The sequence below is a fragment of the Lycium ferocissimum genome, chromosome 3, assembly GCF_029784015.1.
Source record: "Lycium ferocissimum isolate CSIRO_LF1 chromosome 3, AGI_CSIRO_Lferr_CH_V1, whole genome shotgun sequence".
NCBI classification, from domain to species: Eukaryota; Viridiplantae; Streptophyta; class Magnoliopsida; order Solanales; family Solanaceae; genus Lycium; species Lycium ferocissimum.
In genome coordinates this window covers 65,665,868-65,681,880 of record NC_081344.1, presented here as the reverse complement: position 1 = coordinate 65,681,880, position 16,013 = coordinate 65,665,868, and the positions used below count along the sequence as shown (strand labels likewise).

The 16,013-nt window shown below is 36.2% G+C and overlaps 1 protein-coding gene across 2 annotated transcripts; it reads left to right on the top strand.

Annotated features, from left to right (window-relative positions):
- The first annotated feature begins 3,586 nt into the window (after window positions 1-3,586).
- LOC132050435 (serine/threonine-protein phosphatase PP1 isozyme 1) lies at window positions 3,587-14,935 on the top strand. Of its 2 annotated transcripts, none has more exons than XM_059441678.1 (4): window positions 3,587-4,154; window positions 6,591-7,066; window positions 7,321-7,540; window positions 14,609-14,935. In XM_059441678.1, the coding sequence occupies exons 1-3, from the start codon at window positions 3,935-3,937 to the stop codon at window positions 7,492-7,494; spliced, it is 870 nt and encodes a 289-aa protein (XP_059297661.1). In that variant the 5' UTR covers window positions 3,587-3,934; the 3' UTR covers window positions 7,495-7,540; window positions 14,609-14,935. The 2 variants fall into 2 exon arrangements, with proteins under 2 accessions (XP_059297661.1, XP_059297660.1); XM_059441677.1 differs by having other exon boundaries at window positions 3,591-4,154; window positions 6,507-7,066.
- The last annotated feature ends 1,078 nt before the right edge of the window (window positions 14,936-16,013 follow it).

Sequence of the window (16,013 nt, the reverse complement as noted above, 5' to 3'; positions counted from 1 at the left end):
TTTATTCTTTATCTTTCTAGAAGCATAGGCTATCATTTTTCCATTAAGCATAACAAGACACCCAAGACATACATATGAAACATCATAATACACCACATACTCATTAGTACTAGTAGGAAGTGCCAAAACCGGAGCTCTAGACAAAACAAACTTGAGCTTCTGAAAGCTATCCTCATACACATTTGTCCATAGAATTTGAACCCTCTTCTAAGTCGGTCTAGTCACCGAGGCTACAAGAACTGAGAATCCCTCTGAACCGTCGTAGCAATGTGTCGACTCCAGGAAACTACGGATCTTCACAGGCATAGTAGGTTAAGGCCAATCATGAATCACCTATATCTTCTTTGGATCCACACTAATTATGTTTTTAGTCACTACATGGCCAAAAAATGATTCCATTTTATGCTGAAACTCATACCTACAGAACTTGGCATAAAGTTTTCATTCCATAAACGTCTGATGGACGATTAATCCTCGCAGTTGCTCATATTTTGTCTCATGGCGGGAGCTCCCTACCTTACACAAACAAGAAAGTCACTAAAATTAAAAGAGCCAATTATCACAAAGACCTCTACAACAACAAGAACATACCATTGAAATCCCACCAAAAAGTGTATGTAGACCTTACCCCTACTTTAAATGTAGAGAGGTTGTTTCCTGTAGACCCCGGTTCAAGGAAAATAGTTCAAAGTAGTTCATAAAAGAAAGAAACAGAAATGAAGAAGCCATGACAAAATACTACAGAAAGCATGACAAAATATTATGAACAGTAGCTACAACAAAATAATACATTAATAAACACAAAAAGCATCAGATAGCAACAGGAATCAAAGTACAATCAACTACACGAGTAATGCTATAACTATTAGCATGGAAGAAAAAGCTAGATGGCGCTCTACTACCTGCTAACCTTCTATCCTAATCCATGTCCTTTACAACCTCCTATCTGAGGTCTTGTCCTCAGTAAGCCAAAACTGTGTCATGTTCTATATAATCACCTCTCCCTAATACTTATTCGATCTACCTCTACCTCTTTTGAAACCATCCATAGCCAACCTCTCACACCTTCGCACTGGAGCATCCGTACATCTCCTTTTCATCTGTCCGAACCTTCTCAATCTCTCTTCCGACATCTTGTCCTCCACTGAAATCACTCCTACTTTATCCTGGATATCCTTATTCCTAATCATATCTCTCCTAGTATGAACACACATCCATCTCAATATCTTTATTTCCGCAATTTTCATCTTCTGAACGTAAGATTTCTTGATCGGCCAACACTCTTCCCCATACAACATAGTTGGTCTAACCATCACCCTATAGAACATGCCTTTAAGTTTTGATGGCACCCTCTTATCACACAAGACTACGCATGTGAGCCTTCATTTTATTCACTCTACCCAGTAAGGTGTGTGACATCATTGTCAATCTCCTAATTTTCTTGGATAATAGACCCACGATAATCACAAAAACACTATACTGATGTAATTTTAGAAGGAAATAAAATTTAATCAACAAGTCATAAACTAAAATAAAATGAAATTGAAAGGGAAGGAACATAGATATATAAAGAATATAAATGCCAGTGCAGAGGTGCGAGAAGTTGGACATGGACGGTTTCAAGAAAGGTAGAGGTAGGCCAAAGAAGTATTAAGGAGAGGTGATTAGATATGACATGGGGCAGTTCAAGCTTACCGAGAATATAATCTTAGATAAGAGGTTCTGGAGGACACAGATTGGGGTAGAAGGTAGTTGAGCGTTGTCACGAGTAATTTGCATACTAACAGGACTATATATGAAACATTGTCAGGCGTATAAAACATTGTCTAAATACGCGCATTGGGGTAATATATTTATATATTCCTTTTGGTTCATTTTTTTTTCCATTTATTGTTTACTAAACCAAAATCAAATCAAAGAAATGTCAATTTTTTCTAATTTGATTAGATTTTTTATCTGGATCGATTTTTGTGAACACTCCTAGCCTTGACTTTCACCATATATTTATTAGGTAATCATGATAAATTTACATAGATTTTTTTTTTTTTTTTTTTTTACATTGGGGGTAGGGGAAGGGAAATTAGGAAGGGGGGTTACAAGGTGGGGAGTCAAACCCTCACCAACAAAGTGAAAATTTAGGTAGCCAATCAACTGAGCGACTAAGATTCCCATAAATTAACATCGTCGAGCTTTCTCCAAACAATATATCCAACTTGTTGGAGGTTGAAAATGGCCATAATATAGGAAAATAAAAAGCTTTTAGCTTTTATTCTTTTTGTTTGATTCCTAGCGGGGTTAGGGTTACAAATTCCTTTTTTTAGAGCTTATGATTTTTTATTTTATTTTTGTGAAACCTAAAAAAAGCAAAAGGACTTTATAAGGAAAAAATGGCGCCATCCTTGAGCAACTTGTAGTATACCCTAGTTCTTTAATATAGTCCCTTAGTTCAAAAAAGGACATCCTATCCACATCAACATCCAAAAACTCTGTTATTTGTCCACCATCATACTGTGGTTCCCCACTACTAACATCCAAAACCCCACCATGATACCATCTCAATGTTACCAATATAAACCCACTCATACTTGAAATTACAATTTAATAATAGTACAAACAATCAGTACCACACACATACAAAAACAATGGATGGCCAACAACAATCAGTACCCCACACACACATCAAATAACAACAATTAAATTCAGACAGGTGACAATAGAAGGCCAAATATAAAATAAGATTTTGGGGTGAAAATGAATTGACACACCTACAACAGCAATACTACACAACATAAGATTACACACCTCTTAACCCCAATTTAAACTAGAAAAAAAAACCCATAATTTTTCAAACCCTAGAAATCCCGACGACAATGTCACAAATCCTATATAATATAGATTTTTTTTTACGTGTACAATAGTGACAAAGAACACGACTAACCTGGTATTTTTTAGTTCACTAACAGTTTGACACAACCTTGAAGATAAATCGACGATTTCGGGTCAAAATTCACCGCAATGTTGCAAGCTAAACTTAGTTTAAGTGTGATTCAAAGTGATTTGCAGAATAAAATGGTATGATTTGAGTGATTACACATCTGATTTGGGTAGAAATCGAGTGGGAGGTGAGAGCTTTTTGGGTTTAAAATTTTGGAAAAGAAAAGAAATGAAAAGGGCCCATCTGATTATAATTTTTTATGAGCGCGTTCATATACTCGTTTGAGTTTGGGTGACTTTATCCATTTGAAAGTGTAAATAATACACAATTTTGATCATAGTTTGAGTGTGTTTTGAACACTTTTCCCTTTATTTTTCTAAAAAGGACTAACTATACTAAACACACCACCATTAAGATTCAATTATGGATAAATTCTCTGTATTTTAGAATCAAACACTTACACCTCTATATTATGAAAAATCTATACTTACACCCATTATGACAGTTACCCTTTTTTTTTAAGAGATAAGGGTCAAAATCACACTTCAAATATCATTTATTTCGACTTTTTTACTTAACACCTTATACCGGTTAGACTAAAATTATTTTCAGCGGGGGTATGAATTTTTTTTGAATGGGGAATGAATTTTTTTTGAAACCTAAAAAAGCAAAGGTACTTTTATTAGGAAAAAATGGCGCCGTCCGCCAATGAGCAAATGACCACAAGTAGGGTACACACCCCACATGATTCATGACACATTTACACGCCCCAAACCCCAAAACAACGTTGGATTAGCAATTATCAAGGAACCCACCACACGAGAACAAGAACCTAATAATTTTAGATAATCCATCATTCTTGATTTTTCCTTTCTCAACAACAACAAATAAAAAAAAAAACTATACATATAACCCTCATTCATATCAAATCAAATCAACCCTTTTCTTGATTTTGTTTTTTGGATTGTGGGTGTTTTTTGTTTTTTGTTTTTTGTTGAGATGGCACAAAATGAGCAGAATAGTAATAATCATCAAGGGTTAATAGAGCCTGCAATTCTTGATGATATAATTAACAGGTTATTGGAGTTAAGGAATGCAAGAACTGTTAGGCAGGTTCAGCTATCTGAAGCTGAGATCCGTTCCCTTTGTACTGCTTCAAGGGAAATCTTCCTTCAACAACCTAATCTCCTTGAACTTGAAGCCCCCATCAAGATCTGTGGTAAAAATCTTATCTTTTTTTAACCCATCTCTTTGTGTTCCTTTTTTTTGTTCTGACCTAGAAATCTGTGCCCCGTGGGATTACACTGGGTATGTTGTTGTAGAAATCCGTGTTAGGTGTAAGGTCTGCGTACATTGTGCCCTCCACAGACCCCACTTGTGTGGTTATACTTGGTATGTTGTTATAGAAATCCGTGTCCCACAAAGGTAGGCGTAAGGTCTGCATACATCTTACCCTTCGTAGACCCCACTTGTGTGATTACACTAGGTATATTATTGTAATCCTTGCCACACAAAGGTAGGGGTAAGGTCTGAGTACATCCTAACCTCCATAGACCCTACTTGTGTGATTACTTTGGGTTTTTTGTTGTTGTTGTTGTTGCTTCCAGGCCCTTTTACCGTTCTCCACTTAAATACCAGGCTTAGTTTGCATGGCGCAAGACCTGTGAATTTATATGATTTATTTGTATTGTTGACCACAAAGAGGTTGATATTGTTGTTATAGGATTTCTGATCTTTATCGTGTTTTTAAGGCAAAAAGGATTTATTTAACTTTTGTGTATAAATTGGGAAATTAATGTGATCCCTTATTTGGAAGGGATGCGGGTGGGTGAGGTTTTATCAGGTAGGGCTTGTTAAAAAGTGTTTGTAACTATTTGTGTAGGGGAATTTGGTTTATTATTAGGAATTTTAGGTTTATTTTCGATACCATGAGCGGACTGTGTCAATTGAGCAAATATAGGTTCAATCAAGATTTGCGTCTCCGGAGCAGCTACCATGATCGTAACTGTCCTCACTGGAATCAAAATCTTTAGTTGAATCGCTACCGCGTAGGGGGAGAGAGGTTTCGATATGATATGAAACACCCATGTTATTTGTTGTTCATTCTTTTGTTCACCATAGGAAAACTCACTGGATAGTTCTGGCTAAGTAACATGTAAATTTGTTTGGTCTAATTTGTATATGCATTAATCTGAAATTAGTTGCGGACTTGCGGTCAGCTATATGAATTCTCAATATTTGTTTCGCGTTGTTTGCACACGATCCATTCCGGTACTCATAAAAGGCAGATTAGGGGTTCTTTATATTATTTACTAAATACAGATGTCTACTTGCTCCAGTTTATCAAATAATAAAATGTTTTATGTAGCTTTTTAAAGTTGGGTTATGCACAACTTGCTCACTTGTCTTATAGTAGCATGTATCGGGTAGAGTAACATGTAAAGTTGTTTGTTTTAATATATCCAACAACAACGGATGGGTTCGGTATGAAGGAAAATGTTTTCTTGGAAAATAAGTGGGTTTCTTACTTATTTTCTTGTGTTCGGTATATTAATATCCTAAAAGCATTTGTATATAACCTAGACAAATATTATGGGAGGTGGGGGTGGGGGGTAGGGGTAAAGATGAGGTGTGTTGGACGGCGGGGAGGACACAATCAATGTGGAATGCAACTTGTTTTCCCTACTTCCAATAGATAAGTCATTTTCCAATTTTAAGGAACTTGTTTTCCTGGAGAATATTTTTTCAAAAATATTGACCAACCGAACATGGGAAAATTGAAATTTTTTCCCCTCCATATCGAACACACCCAATAACTATGCTTCAATCCTAAATTAGTTGGGTCAGCTATATGAATCCTCAGTATCTGTTCTGCTCCATTTGGACCCTTTTCATTCCATGATTTGTCTTTTAAGGCAAATTAGGGCTTCTCAATATGTTCTACTGAAATACAAATCTCTACTTGGTCTAGTTTATCTGAGATGTTTTATGTAGCTTCTTTAAGCTGCCTGAAATTTTGTTTAAGCTGAAGTAATGGTATGATAATCGGTATGGTTCTTGTACTTTGTCTCTGGACCAGCTTGGTAGCGCTCTTCTGTTAATAAATTTACCATTACTGTGGGACTACGCTGGGTGTTGTTGTTGTTGTTATTGTATTCATAAAAAAAGAAAAGATAACCGGCATGGTGGGTTATAGATCGCTGTACTGGTTAGATTTTCGGAAATATGGCTCGTAGAATTTTAGGAAGGAGATAGTAAATGCTTTCGTTGTCATTGTAATTGTAATTATCTTGTCTGTCTTGAAAACAGTGAAACTTTAATGGTGTACTTGATATCTTTATTTTATCTGCCTTATATAGTCATTGGAATGTACTATGATTCCTCCATAATATCATATCGTCATTATTATCTTATGGCATGAAGTCAGTTTATTTTATTTCATGGTTTTGTATTTGGTTCTTTTTATCGTTTCTTTCTAAGCCAGTGAATGAGATCATTCGTATTAAAACAGTATTGGACTGATAAATCTGTCTCCTTTCCACTCTCTTTGTTTTTTTGGTCTGGATTCTAGGTGACATCCATGGCCAGTATGGTGATCTTTTGAGGCTTTTTGAATACGGGGGATTTCCTCCTGAGGCTAATTATTTGTTTTTAGGGGATTATGTGGACCGTGGCAAACAGAGTTTGGAAACAATATGCCTTCTACTTGCATACAAAATTAAATATCCTGAGAACTTCTTTCTCTTGAGAGGAAATCATGAATGTGCTTCTATTAATCGGATTTACGGATTCTACGATGAATGTAAGCGCCGATTTAACGTGAAGCTGTGGAAATGCTTCACCGAATGTTTCAATTGTCTTCCCGTTGCTGCTCTCATAGATGAGAAAATACTCTGCATGCATGGTGGTCTTTCTCCAGAACTAACAAATTTAGATCAGATAAGAAATTTACCTCGTCCAACTGATGTTCCAGATTCTGGTTTGCTGTGTGATTTACTTTGGTCAGATCCTAGCCGTGAAGTCAAAGGTTGGGGAATGAATGATAGGGGAGTTTCATATACTTTTGGTCCTGATAAGGTCGCAGAATTCTTGATGCAACATGATATGGACCTTGTTTGTCGTGCCCATCAGGTATTTATACAACTTTTTTGGTATAGTTACATTTTTGGACCGCTCAAAAGAATAATAGCCAGCAAATGTATAGGTTTTGTATACTGAAGTATAAATATACATATTGTATACGCAAAATATACATATAATATTTTGGCTAGAGCCCGTAATTAATTTCGGCCGGCGGGACAAAAATGAAAAAAGCCCCTTTTTGTGCTTCTTTTTTGTCTTCCCTTTATGTTTTTCCCGTATTGACCAGAATATTTTCAACTTAGGTTGTTGAAGATGGTTATGAATTTTTTGCTGAAAGGCAGCTAGTGACGATATTTTCGGCCCCAAACTACTGTGGTGAATTTGACAATGCTGGTGCAATGATGAGTGTCGATGAAAGTTTAATGTGCTCGTTCCAGATACTGAAGCCAGCAGATAGAAAGCCTCGGTTTTTATGAGGCAAAAATCTATAGCTTGTATCTATGTGCTTGCAGAGCACCTAAGGTTAGTAGCTTGATGCAGTCTGATTTCCCATTATATATGCAACAGTTATGCTGTTTCCATGATAGAACGAGCAACCTGTCTTAGAAATGTCTCGTTTTCATCATCGGTTGATTTCATGATATCGAAGTGAAATGTCTTCTTTGCCTTGTCATTTTCCTACTCCCAAAATATAATCACTTTAAAGTCGAAAAGTTGAAAATTTTGTACATTACTTTAATTCTCCTATTCTGCTCGATTTACTTTGTTTGTTTAGTCTGTCCCACAAGGGCTGAATAATTTCGTTCAATGTACAAGATACAATCTTAAAAGTCATGCAAACACTTAATAATACTATTTTACGTTATTTTGAATTTTGCTTATCATTCTACTGTTCATGTCTTTCAAATATTTTTTTAACATATAACCAGGCGTAAATACAAAATTGGTTCAAACATTACCAAACAAGGTAGGCCCCTTAATATGGCACAGAAGCACTTCTCCATCAAGACCAGTAAGAGGTCACTAGATGGTTCACTTCTAGTTTGATTTCCCTTCTCACGTTTTCCCGAAATTCCCACCTTTTCTCTCCTTGATTCCATATCTTTCTTCGGGAAAAGAGTATAGTGCTAGGTGGTTCTGCTAATTTTTATCCTCTTCTCAAGTTCAATGTGTTCCAAAGAAAAACGGTGGGGTAGAATAAAGGTAATTGCGATTATATTTGACACAATATTTTGTTGATACTATATAAATGTTTATTCTGATAAAAATGATGATCTTAACTGTTAAATTACCAAGATGCTCTTTGAGGCAGAAGATTCTTTTAGGAAATGTTACATGAACACTCAATATTTCTTCTTCTTTTCCTTTTAAGGTATGAAGTTAAACAATGGCCACACAATATGATTTGATGGAAACAGCTTCCATGTTATTTGCTGCTGGTTTCTACTTGTTTATGTATTTCATTTTCTCCCTTTATCTGTTTCTGCTTGTATTTATTTCCCAATTACTTTTTGGTGCTCTTGGTGTAACTGGTAAAGTTGCTGCCATGTGACCAGGAGGTCACGGGTTCGAGCTGTGGAAACCTCTTGCAAAAATGCAGGGTAAGGCTGCGTACAATAGACCTTTGTTGTCCGGCCTTTAACCGGACCCTACGCATAGCGGGAGCTTAGTGCACTGGCCTTTTTTTTTTTTTTTTTTTTTTAAATAAATAATAATTATCTTTCGTTTAGATTCCTTGAAGCAGGAAAAGCAATGATGTTATTTTGTCCCTAATATGTAAGTTGATCATTTGCCAAGTTTAAATATGTTTTAAAGCTTTCCTTCCCTTATCCTTTTATTCTTTCCCTAAAATTGGACAAAATAAGTAAAACTTCTGTTTCTCCTACTTCTTCTCCTATCCCTTTGTTGCTGTCTCTATTCTGCCAGAAACAAAAGCTCATATTCACCCGTGAGACCATGCTTTAAAGCAATGTATACTTAGTTGAAGCCATACAACAACAATTGCGCCTTAGTCCCAAATAAATGGGGGTCGGCTATATGAATTCTTAGTGACTGTGGTACTTCATTTAAACTTATCTCATGCAAATGTTATGCAAGTGCAAAATAAGAAGTACTACTCCCTCTGTTTCAATTTGTTTGTCTTACTTTCCTTTTTAGTCTGTTTAAAAAAGAATGCCTCTTTCCTTATTTGGAAACTCCTTAATTCCAACTTTCCACATGGGTTTAAGACCATAAGATTAAAGGACATTTTGGTACGTTTGAAAAATCTTTAATTTAAGACTGCAACATTCAAAAGTGTTCTTTATTTTCTTAAACTCTATGCCAAGTCAAAACCAGACAAACAAATTGAAATGGAGGCAGTAGTAGGTATTAGTAGTTCTCCGTATTTTCCAAACGTGTATATATATGAATGGCTAAACCACTCTTAGAAAGTATAGAGTCTATAGTAAAAGTGCTAAAATGTCTAGAAAAAGTTCTCGACTAATAGGTATTGCCTATATAGGTCTTGTTCTTTTTTGTGTTCGATCATTCAGTTTTTCATTTCACCAGGCCCGTGAAATGATTTGAATTGCTAAGTTTGCATAGATCCCTGGAGATTGTAGGTCCTTAGAGAAAACTTCCTTCCATGTGATTTTAGATCTATTTCATCTTTTTTAACGCCTTCACTAACCATGGTGTTATCCTCGATGTGTGCTTCTCAAACCGTCTCGTGAATGTGCTCATTATCTTGTATGACCATTGACCGCACATCCATCTTAGTATCCTCATCTCCGGGACATTCATTCTTGGGATGTGTTGTACTTTAAGTCTTTAACGGCCAACATTCTTTCCCATACAACATTGTTGGTCTTATAACTGTTCTATAGGTCTTACATTTTACTTTGCTACTTATTATTCTATCACATAACACCAGTAGTACTTCTCCATTTCGACCATGCGATTTTGATTCTATGTGTAACATCTTATTATTCCGTTCTCTGGTGAACAACGTGCCTAAATATCTAATTGCTTGCATTTAGGTACAGAAATCCCCTCTAATTTCACTCTTCCTATGTTGACTAAATTTGCAGTGCACATATTCAATACCTCAAACATGTCTATTCTTCTTGGTATATGCTTTTAGTCATGCAGGGACTTGCTTAGTTATTGTCTTATAGTCAGTTTAGACAGTTGTATATAAGCTCTCTCTGATCCATTCTTTTTGGTTATAATTTACTCATATTTCCCTTTTAAAGGGTGATTGAATAGTTAAGAAGATTAGCAGTGATTTAAAATAAAACTAAGCAGCAGCTTGCTCTGCATTTTTGAACATTATTGATGCAGATTCTGTAACACTAATTTATGGCCCCAAGTGTCTATATTAGAAGATTGTTCCTGAAGGGAAAATTCGCCATTAGGAAAATACGGCTAAGGAGTACTTGAGAGAGCTAAGTGGAAACAGAAGATTTGTTAGAGAAGATTTCACTATTGCAGCATGGGAAGTAAATACTGGTGCTTATATGCAGAAAATATGAACTGGAAAGGAAGTTCAACAAAATTGTTACTTAAACAAATAAAATATGGATAATAAATGGACCTTGAATCTTGAATTTAATTCCACCATGCTATCCCTCTTCTCAAAATATTAAGAGAAACAAAATTAGGTAAGAGAAACAAGAAGCAAACGAACAATGCAAGTGTGAATAAATAGAAGAACTTGTTGACTTGATTAACCAACATGTACAAAAGGGGGTTCTTCTACTAATTTAGACACATATCTCTTGATATACTAACAACCATGTTAAGAAAATGTACTTTGGGCCTAACTCAATGTCAAAAGTCAGTTTACGAGGTGAGGTTTGCCTAAGATCATACAAGTAGATAGTAATTCGTGCGTCACTTACCACCCATCCCTACCTCTGCATGCCCCAGGCGGAACATTTTGAGCGTGGATAGCATAATATGGTGGTCAACATTTGATAACTAAGAATAGGGATGGTTCGACTCTGGCACCATGTTAAAAAATTAAACATTGGCTAGATTAGCTCATGAAGTGTGGATTATCCAAGACCATATAAGGAGACAACAATTCTTTCAACCAATATGGGGTTATCTAGCACCCTCGCGTGCCTGCGCTAGACATCTGGATCGTGAACAACTTAACACATGGCTCAATACTAGATCAAGAATAGGTTGGGTTTGGCTCTGTTAACATGTGAAAGGAAATGAATAGTGAATCTAACTCAACCGCAAAAGAACTCATATGGTTAGGATTATTTAAGAGACTAAGACCATATTAGCGATATCGGAAAAAAGAGACTAGACCATATAAGAAGACCACAACACATTCCCTCAACCAATGTAGGAGTAACTAGGGAGTCTTGAAACATCTAAAGACCGAAGGTTTGTGTAATAGTTGAAACTTTATTCACAGAAAAGAAGAAATAATGAAACTACCAAGGTGCAACATCTTACTAGCTAAAACATTGGGAAGTCTTTGTAATTAGCCCCAATTTTTGGTTTAACAGCCTGTTTGGATTGGCTTATTTTAGGTGCTTATAAGTCAAAATAGCTTTTAAGCACTTGTTTTTAGGCCAAAACAATAAAAGTAAGCCAAAAGCCATAAGCTAGAATTTCTAACTTACGGCTTGTGGCTTATAAGTCAAAAGCCATACGCCCATCCAAAGGGGCTCTTAAATGGTCTTCATATTTATTGTGTACCACTATAGGCATCAAATATGGGGTGCAACTTTACGGAGAGATATAATGGTTCTCCTTTTCTGAAATTGTTGTAGTGTTCTATCATCTGTTTAAGCAGTTTATAATATTTTCAGTTATCTAGTGTTGTGTGAGTTGACTTATGCAGTCAACAAAGGCCGTCTCGTTTTTCTTCTGCCCGCAACCCCCCACCCCCCCGTTCTTTTTGTTCAGATTCCCCTTTTCGTCCATTTTCCCTCAGCATTGTGAAATAGCAGCATCCAGCAGTTGAAACAACGAAGTCACTGAAATGAATAAATTTGATAGGTGGTAGCACCATTACAGTTTGACAGTTATTTGTAATGGCTAACCAGTGGGTTGATCTCCAAATCGCATAATTTTGAATCATCTTATTTTACATTTGATATCATCGTGTTTAATGTTGGTGTATTTTGCCTCTGCTGTGCAAGTCGTCCCAAACTTTTAAGTTCATTTTTCTTACTTTTTTGATAACCGAGAAATCTTCGAGAGTCCGCGGTGCGCGGTTCTGAGCTCGGTGGATAATGGACCTGCCCCTCTATCCCTCTCAACTTAAATACCAGAACTCGGTGGATAATGTACCTTCCCCTCTATCCCTCTCAACTTAAATACCAATCTTTTTTCCTGTGCCACAGTATGAACCCGTGTTATGCGTCTAACTCACACATCACACATTTTGCTCTTACCACTAGACCGAACCTTGGGGGCAATTGCAAACTTTTATTTGAATGTCTTTTCTTTTTGCAAGGTGCAAATTGAGTTTTTTTTTTTTTTTGGGCACAATTTAGAATGCAGATTATGTTCTTCTTTTTGATAAATAAGGATGCAGATGAAGATCTTACTACCTGCAAAATCTTATGCTCCCAGAGTTTTGCTTCCGACATATTCTTTTGTTTCTTATGGGCTTAATAATGGAGCTAAAAAACATTTAGGAATTAACCATATTGCTAATATTGATTGGTACAAGCCAAAGATGATTGCTTGAATTGTATCTGAAAAAACATGTACTGTCAGACCTCTCTAATTCCTAATTCTTTGGAGCCTTGTCTTGAGCAATGCCAAGTGACTTATTCTTATGCCGCCACTTGGCTTAATGAGGAGGCCATTCTCAGGAACAATGAGCCTAAATACTCAGTGAAATCCCACAAGTGGTGTCTGGGGAGGGTAGAGTGTACGCAGACCTTACCCCTACCTTGGTACGCAGCACCATGATTCTCTTAGTGCAGCATAAGAAATAAATCATGGTGCTCATGTTTAGAAAATATTAACTGAAAGTGAATATGGAATAATAGATTATGGATAATAAATGGTACCCTTGAATCTCGAATTTAATTCTGCCGTGCTATCCAACTTCTCAAATTATTAAGAGAAACAAAATTAGATAAGAAAAACAAGAAGCAAATGACAATGCAAGTGTGAATAAATAGAAGAGAACTTGTATCAAATGACTTGATTAACTAGTGATGTACAATAGAGGCATCTTGTATAGGAAATGTAGGTTATGTACGATATAGTGGGTAATCATTCTCTCTGCTAATGATGTAAGTACTTATTTTGTAATTAACTACATATCCGAATATTATATAGAGTATTCTGCAAGGTTTTCTTTTTCAAGTGCAATGAATCTTTACATCGATGAATCTAGACATATATTCTCTTGATATACTATCACATTCCTTCAAAGTCTAAATAGGAAAACCAACTAAGTTTTTTGCTCATTTAGAAAACATAAAAACCTGACACAGTAGTCTCGTCAGAAATGATGCACCAGACTAATAACTGGTGCTAGAAATTGTTCCTTCGGGAACGTCTTTTTCCTTTTCTATTGAAAATATGTGAGGTCGGCCTCGTGAACTAGCAGCATCCAGCAGTTGAAAAAACGATATAAATAAATTTGGTAGACGATAGCACCATCACAGTTTGCCAGTTATTTGTAATGGCGAACCAGTGGGTTGATCTCCAATTTTCGCAAAATTTTGAATTATCTTATTTAACATTTGATATTGTTTATGTTTAATGTTAGTGTATTTTGCTTCTGCTGTTCAAGTTATTCCCAAACTGTAAGCTTTTTTTCCCTTCGTTTTTGATAACCGAGAAATCTTCTAGAGCTAGTGGCGCACGGTTTGAAACTCGGTGGATAATGGACCAGCCCCTCTATCCCTCTCAACTTAAATACCCTTTTTTTTGCGACTCGTGACATGCGTGTAACTCACACACCACGTGTTGTGCTATAACCACTAGACCATAGCCTTGGGGGCAATTTTTTTGAACGTCTTTTTTTTGGCAAGGGTGCGGATCTTTTTTTTTTTTTTTTTTTTTTTTTTGCTTAATTAAGGATGCGGATCATGTTCATTTTGATAAATAAGTATGCAGATGAAGATCTTACTACCTGCAATAATCTTATGCTCCCATATTTTACTTCCAACATATTTTCTTGTTTCTTATGGGCTGAATAGTCGACTTCCAAACATTATGGAACTAACCATAGTGCTTGTATTGATTGGTACAAGCCAAATATGATTGCTTAAATTGTATCTGTGAAGACATATGTATGTGGGTATTTGTGGGGGGAGAGGGGGGGTTTTGGGGGGGGGGGGTCTTCAGCTTTTGAGCTGAGGCATCAAAGAAGACGAGTTGAAGTGCTGTGCATATCTGTATGTATCTCCTGTACATTTGTGTATATCTTTCATATACATCTGTGTGTCCCCTGTATATCTGTAATGGGGGTTGTATTTTGGGATAAGTTATCTGAAAAGCTATGTTTTTGAGATCAGTTATGCTAAAACATCAGCTTTGTCAATGCATGATGCATCTTGTACTGATGTTTGGTTTTTCTTCTGTTATAGCCTTTAAGTAAGTTTATCTTGTATGCAGGATTCTTATAGCTGGCAAAGAGCAGTTGAAGATTCAGACGATTTCTGGGATGTACATCGTATGAGTATGTTTTAGAAAACGGGGAGGAGCTAGTGGTTGGTTAAAAAAGCCTTCTCTTCTGAGCTGAAAATTCGAGGACCTAACTGTAGTTTCGAAGTGGCCTCAACGCCACATACTCTCTTTTTTTCTTTTTTCTTTTTCATTTGTCTTTTTTATTTAATTTCGTGCAATTTATGACTTAAAACCGTGTAAATCGGTTTGTAAATTGCGGTGCAGATATGTAGATTTTTATACTAAAAATTTGCTCCGTTGCAGCAACTTCCCTAATTGGATGGTAGTATTTCTGTGAGTCTAATGCTTTGCAACTCTGGTTCTTGATGACTGTCTGGTGTTCAAGATTCCTTTGAGATGAAAATAGATATAATTAGAAGAATGTTAGATTCTTTGTGCAGTTGGTGGGACATAGTAATTGGGTATATGTACTCATGGGAGGTAGCATGTATAGTCGAGGAGTTGGTGGGACATAGTAATTGGGTATATGTACTCATGGGAGGTAGCATGTATAGTCGAGGTGTTTGTAAGATAGTTTAGAAACTGCTGATAGAAAAGAGAGATGTATAGTAAAGAAAAGTATGTTCTATTGACCGTTACTGGCTATTTCACCAAGTTGTTTTCATTGAATTTTAGTATAAGAGGACTATGAGAGAGTGACTGAGAGAGTGACTTCGGTTTACTTAGAGACCAGGAGTTGACATAATGTGTTTTAGCAGCAGTTAGTGATATTAGCAGTAGAATTTTCTTACTTATACTAGGGTTATTTGGGGACTATCTTCCACGAGCATGAGTTTTGAGTGTTGACTATTGTACCTTTTAAAATATTGCTTCGACTTGACACATTTTTTACTCCATTACTTGATATGCATCTTTGGAAAATGGCTAAGTTCTTGCAAATTCTAATTTGCTAAGTTGTCATTATAGGTTAGGCTCGTACCCTTGCTATTAGCTAATTGTCTTGTATCTGCTCAAGTCATTTATGGAGCTCTAGTGTAAAATGGATCGACTCAATGTCTCAAATAGTATGAGAAAGGAGTTCCCAGTTATCCCTCTACTTTTAATTATGGTTGCTGCTAGTTCCAGTAGGGCTGTTCAAAATCGATCTGTAACTGATAATCTAACAGCAAAATAGGTTTATTGGTATCGCGTTATCGGATTAGGAGTTGGAGAATGGTTTGAAATTTTGTAGTTATTGGCTTAACGGTGCAGCATGTGATTTGCCCATGTTTTATCGGTTTAGCTGTTAACCCCTTAAGAAATATAGATCAATTATAACCCTATGCATATTAAGTACTTTAGATACCCTATAGCAGGCTAAGAATCTCAATAATTTCTTAATTTTCCTAAGCTG

What these genes read in the sequence shown, in the direction of transcription:
- LOC132050435 (XM_059441677.1), top strand. Translation starts at nt 3,935, where the DNA reads ATGGCACAAAATGAGCAGAATAGTAATAATCATCAAGGGTTAATAGAG. An exon ending in AGCCCCCATCAAGATCTGTG is followed by an intron (nt 4,155 to 6,506) that starts GTAAAAATCTTA and finishes TCTGGATTCTAG; the next exon opens with GTGACATCCATGGCCAGTAT. An exon ending in TTGTTTGTCGTGCCCATCAG is followed by an intron (nt 7,067 to 7,320) that starts GTATTTATACAA and finishes TTTTCAACTTAG; the next exon opens with GTTGTTGAAGATGGTTATGA.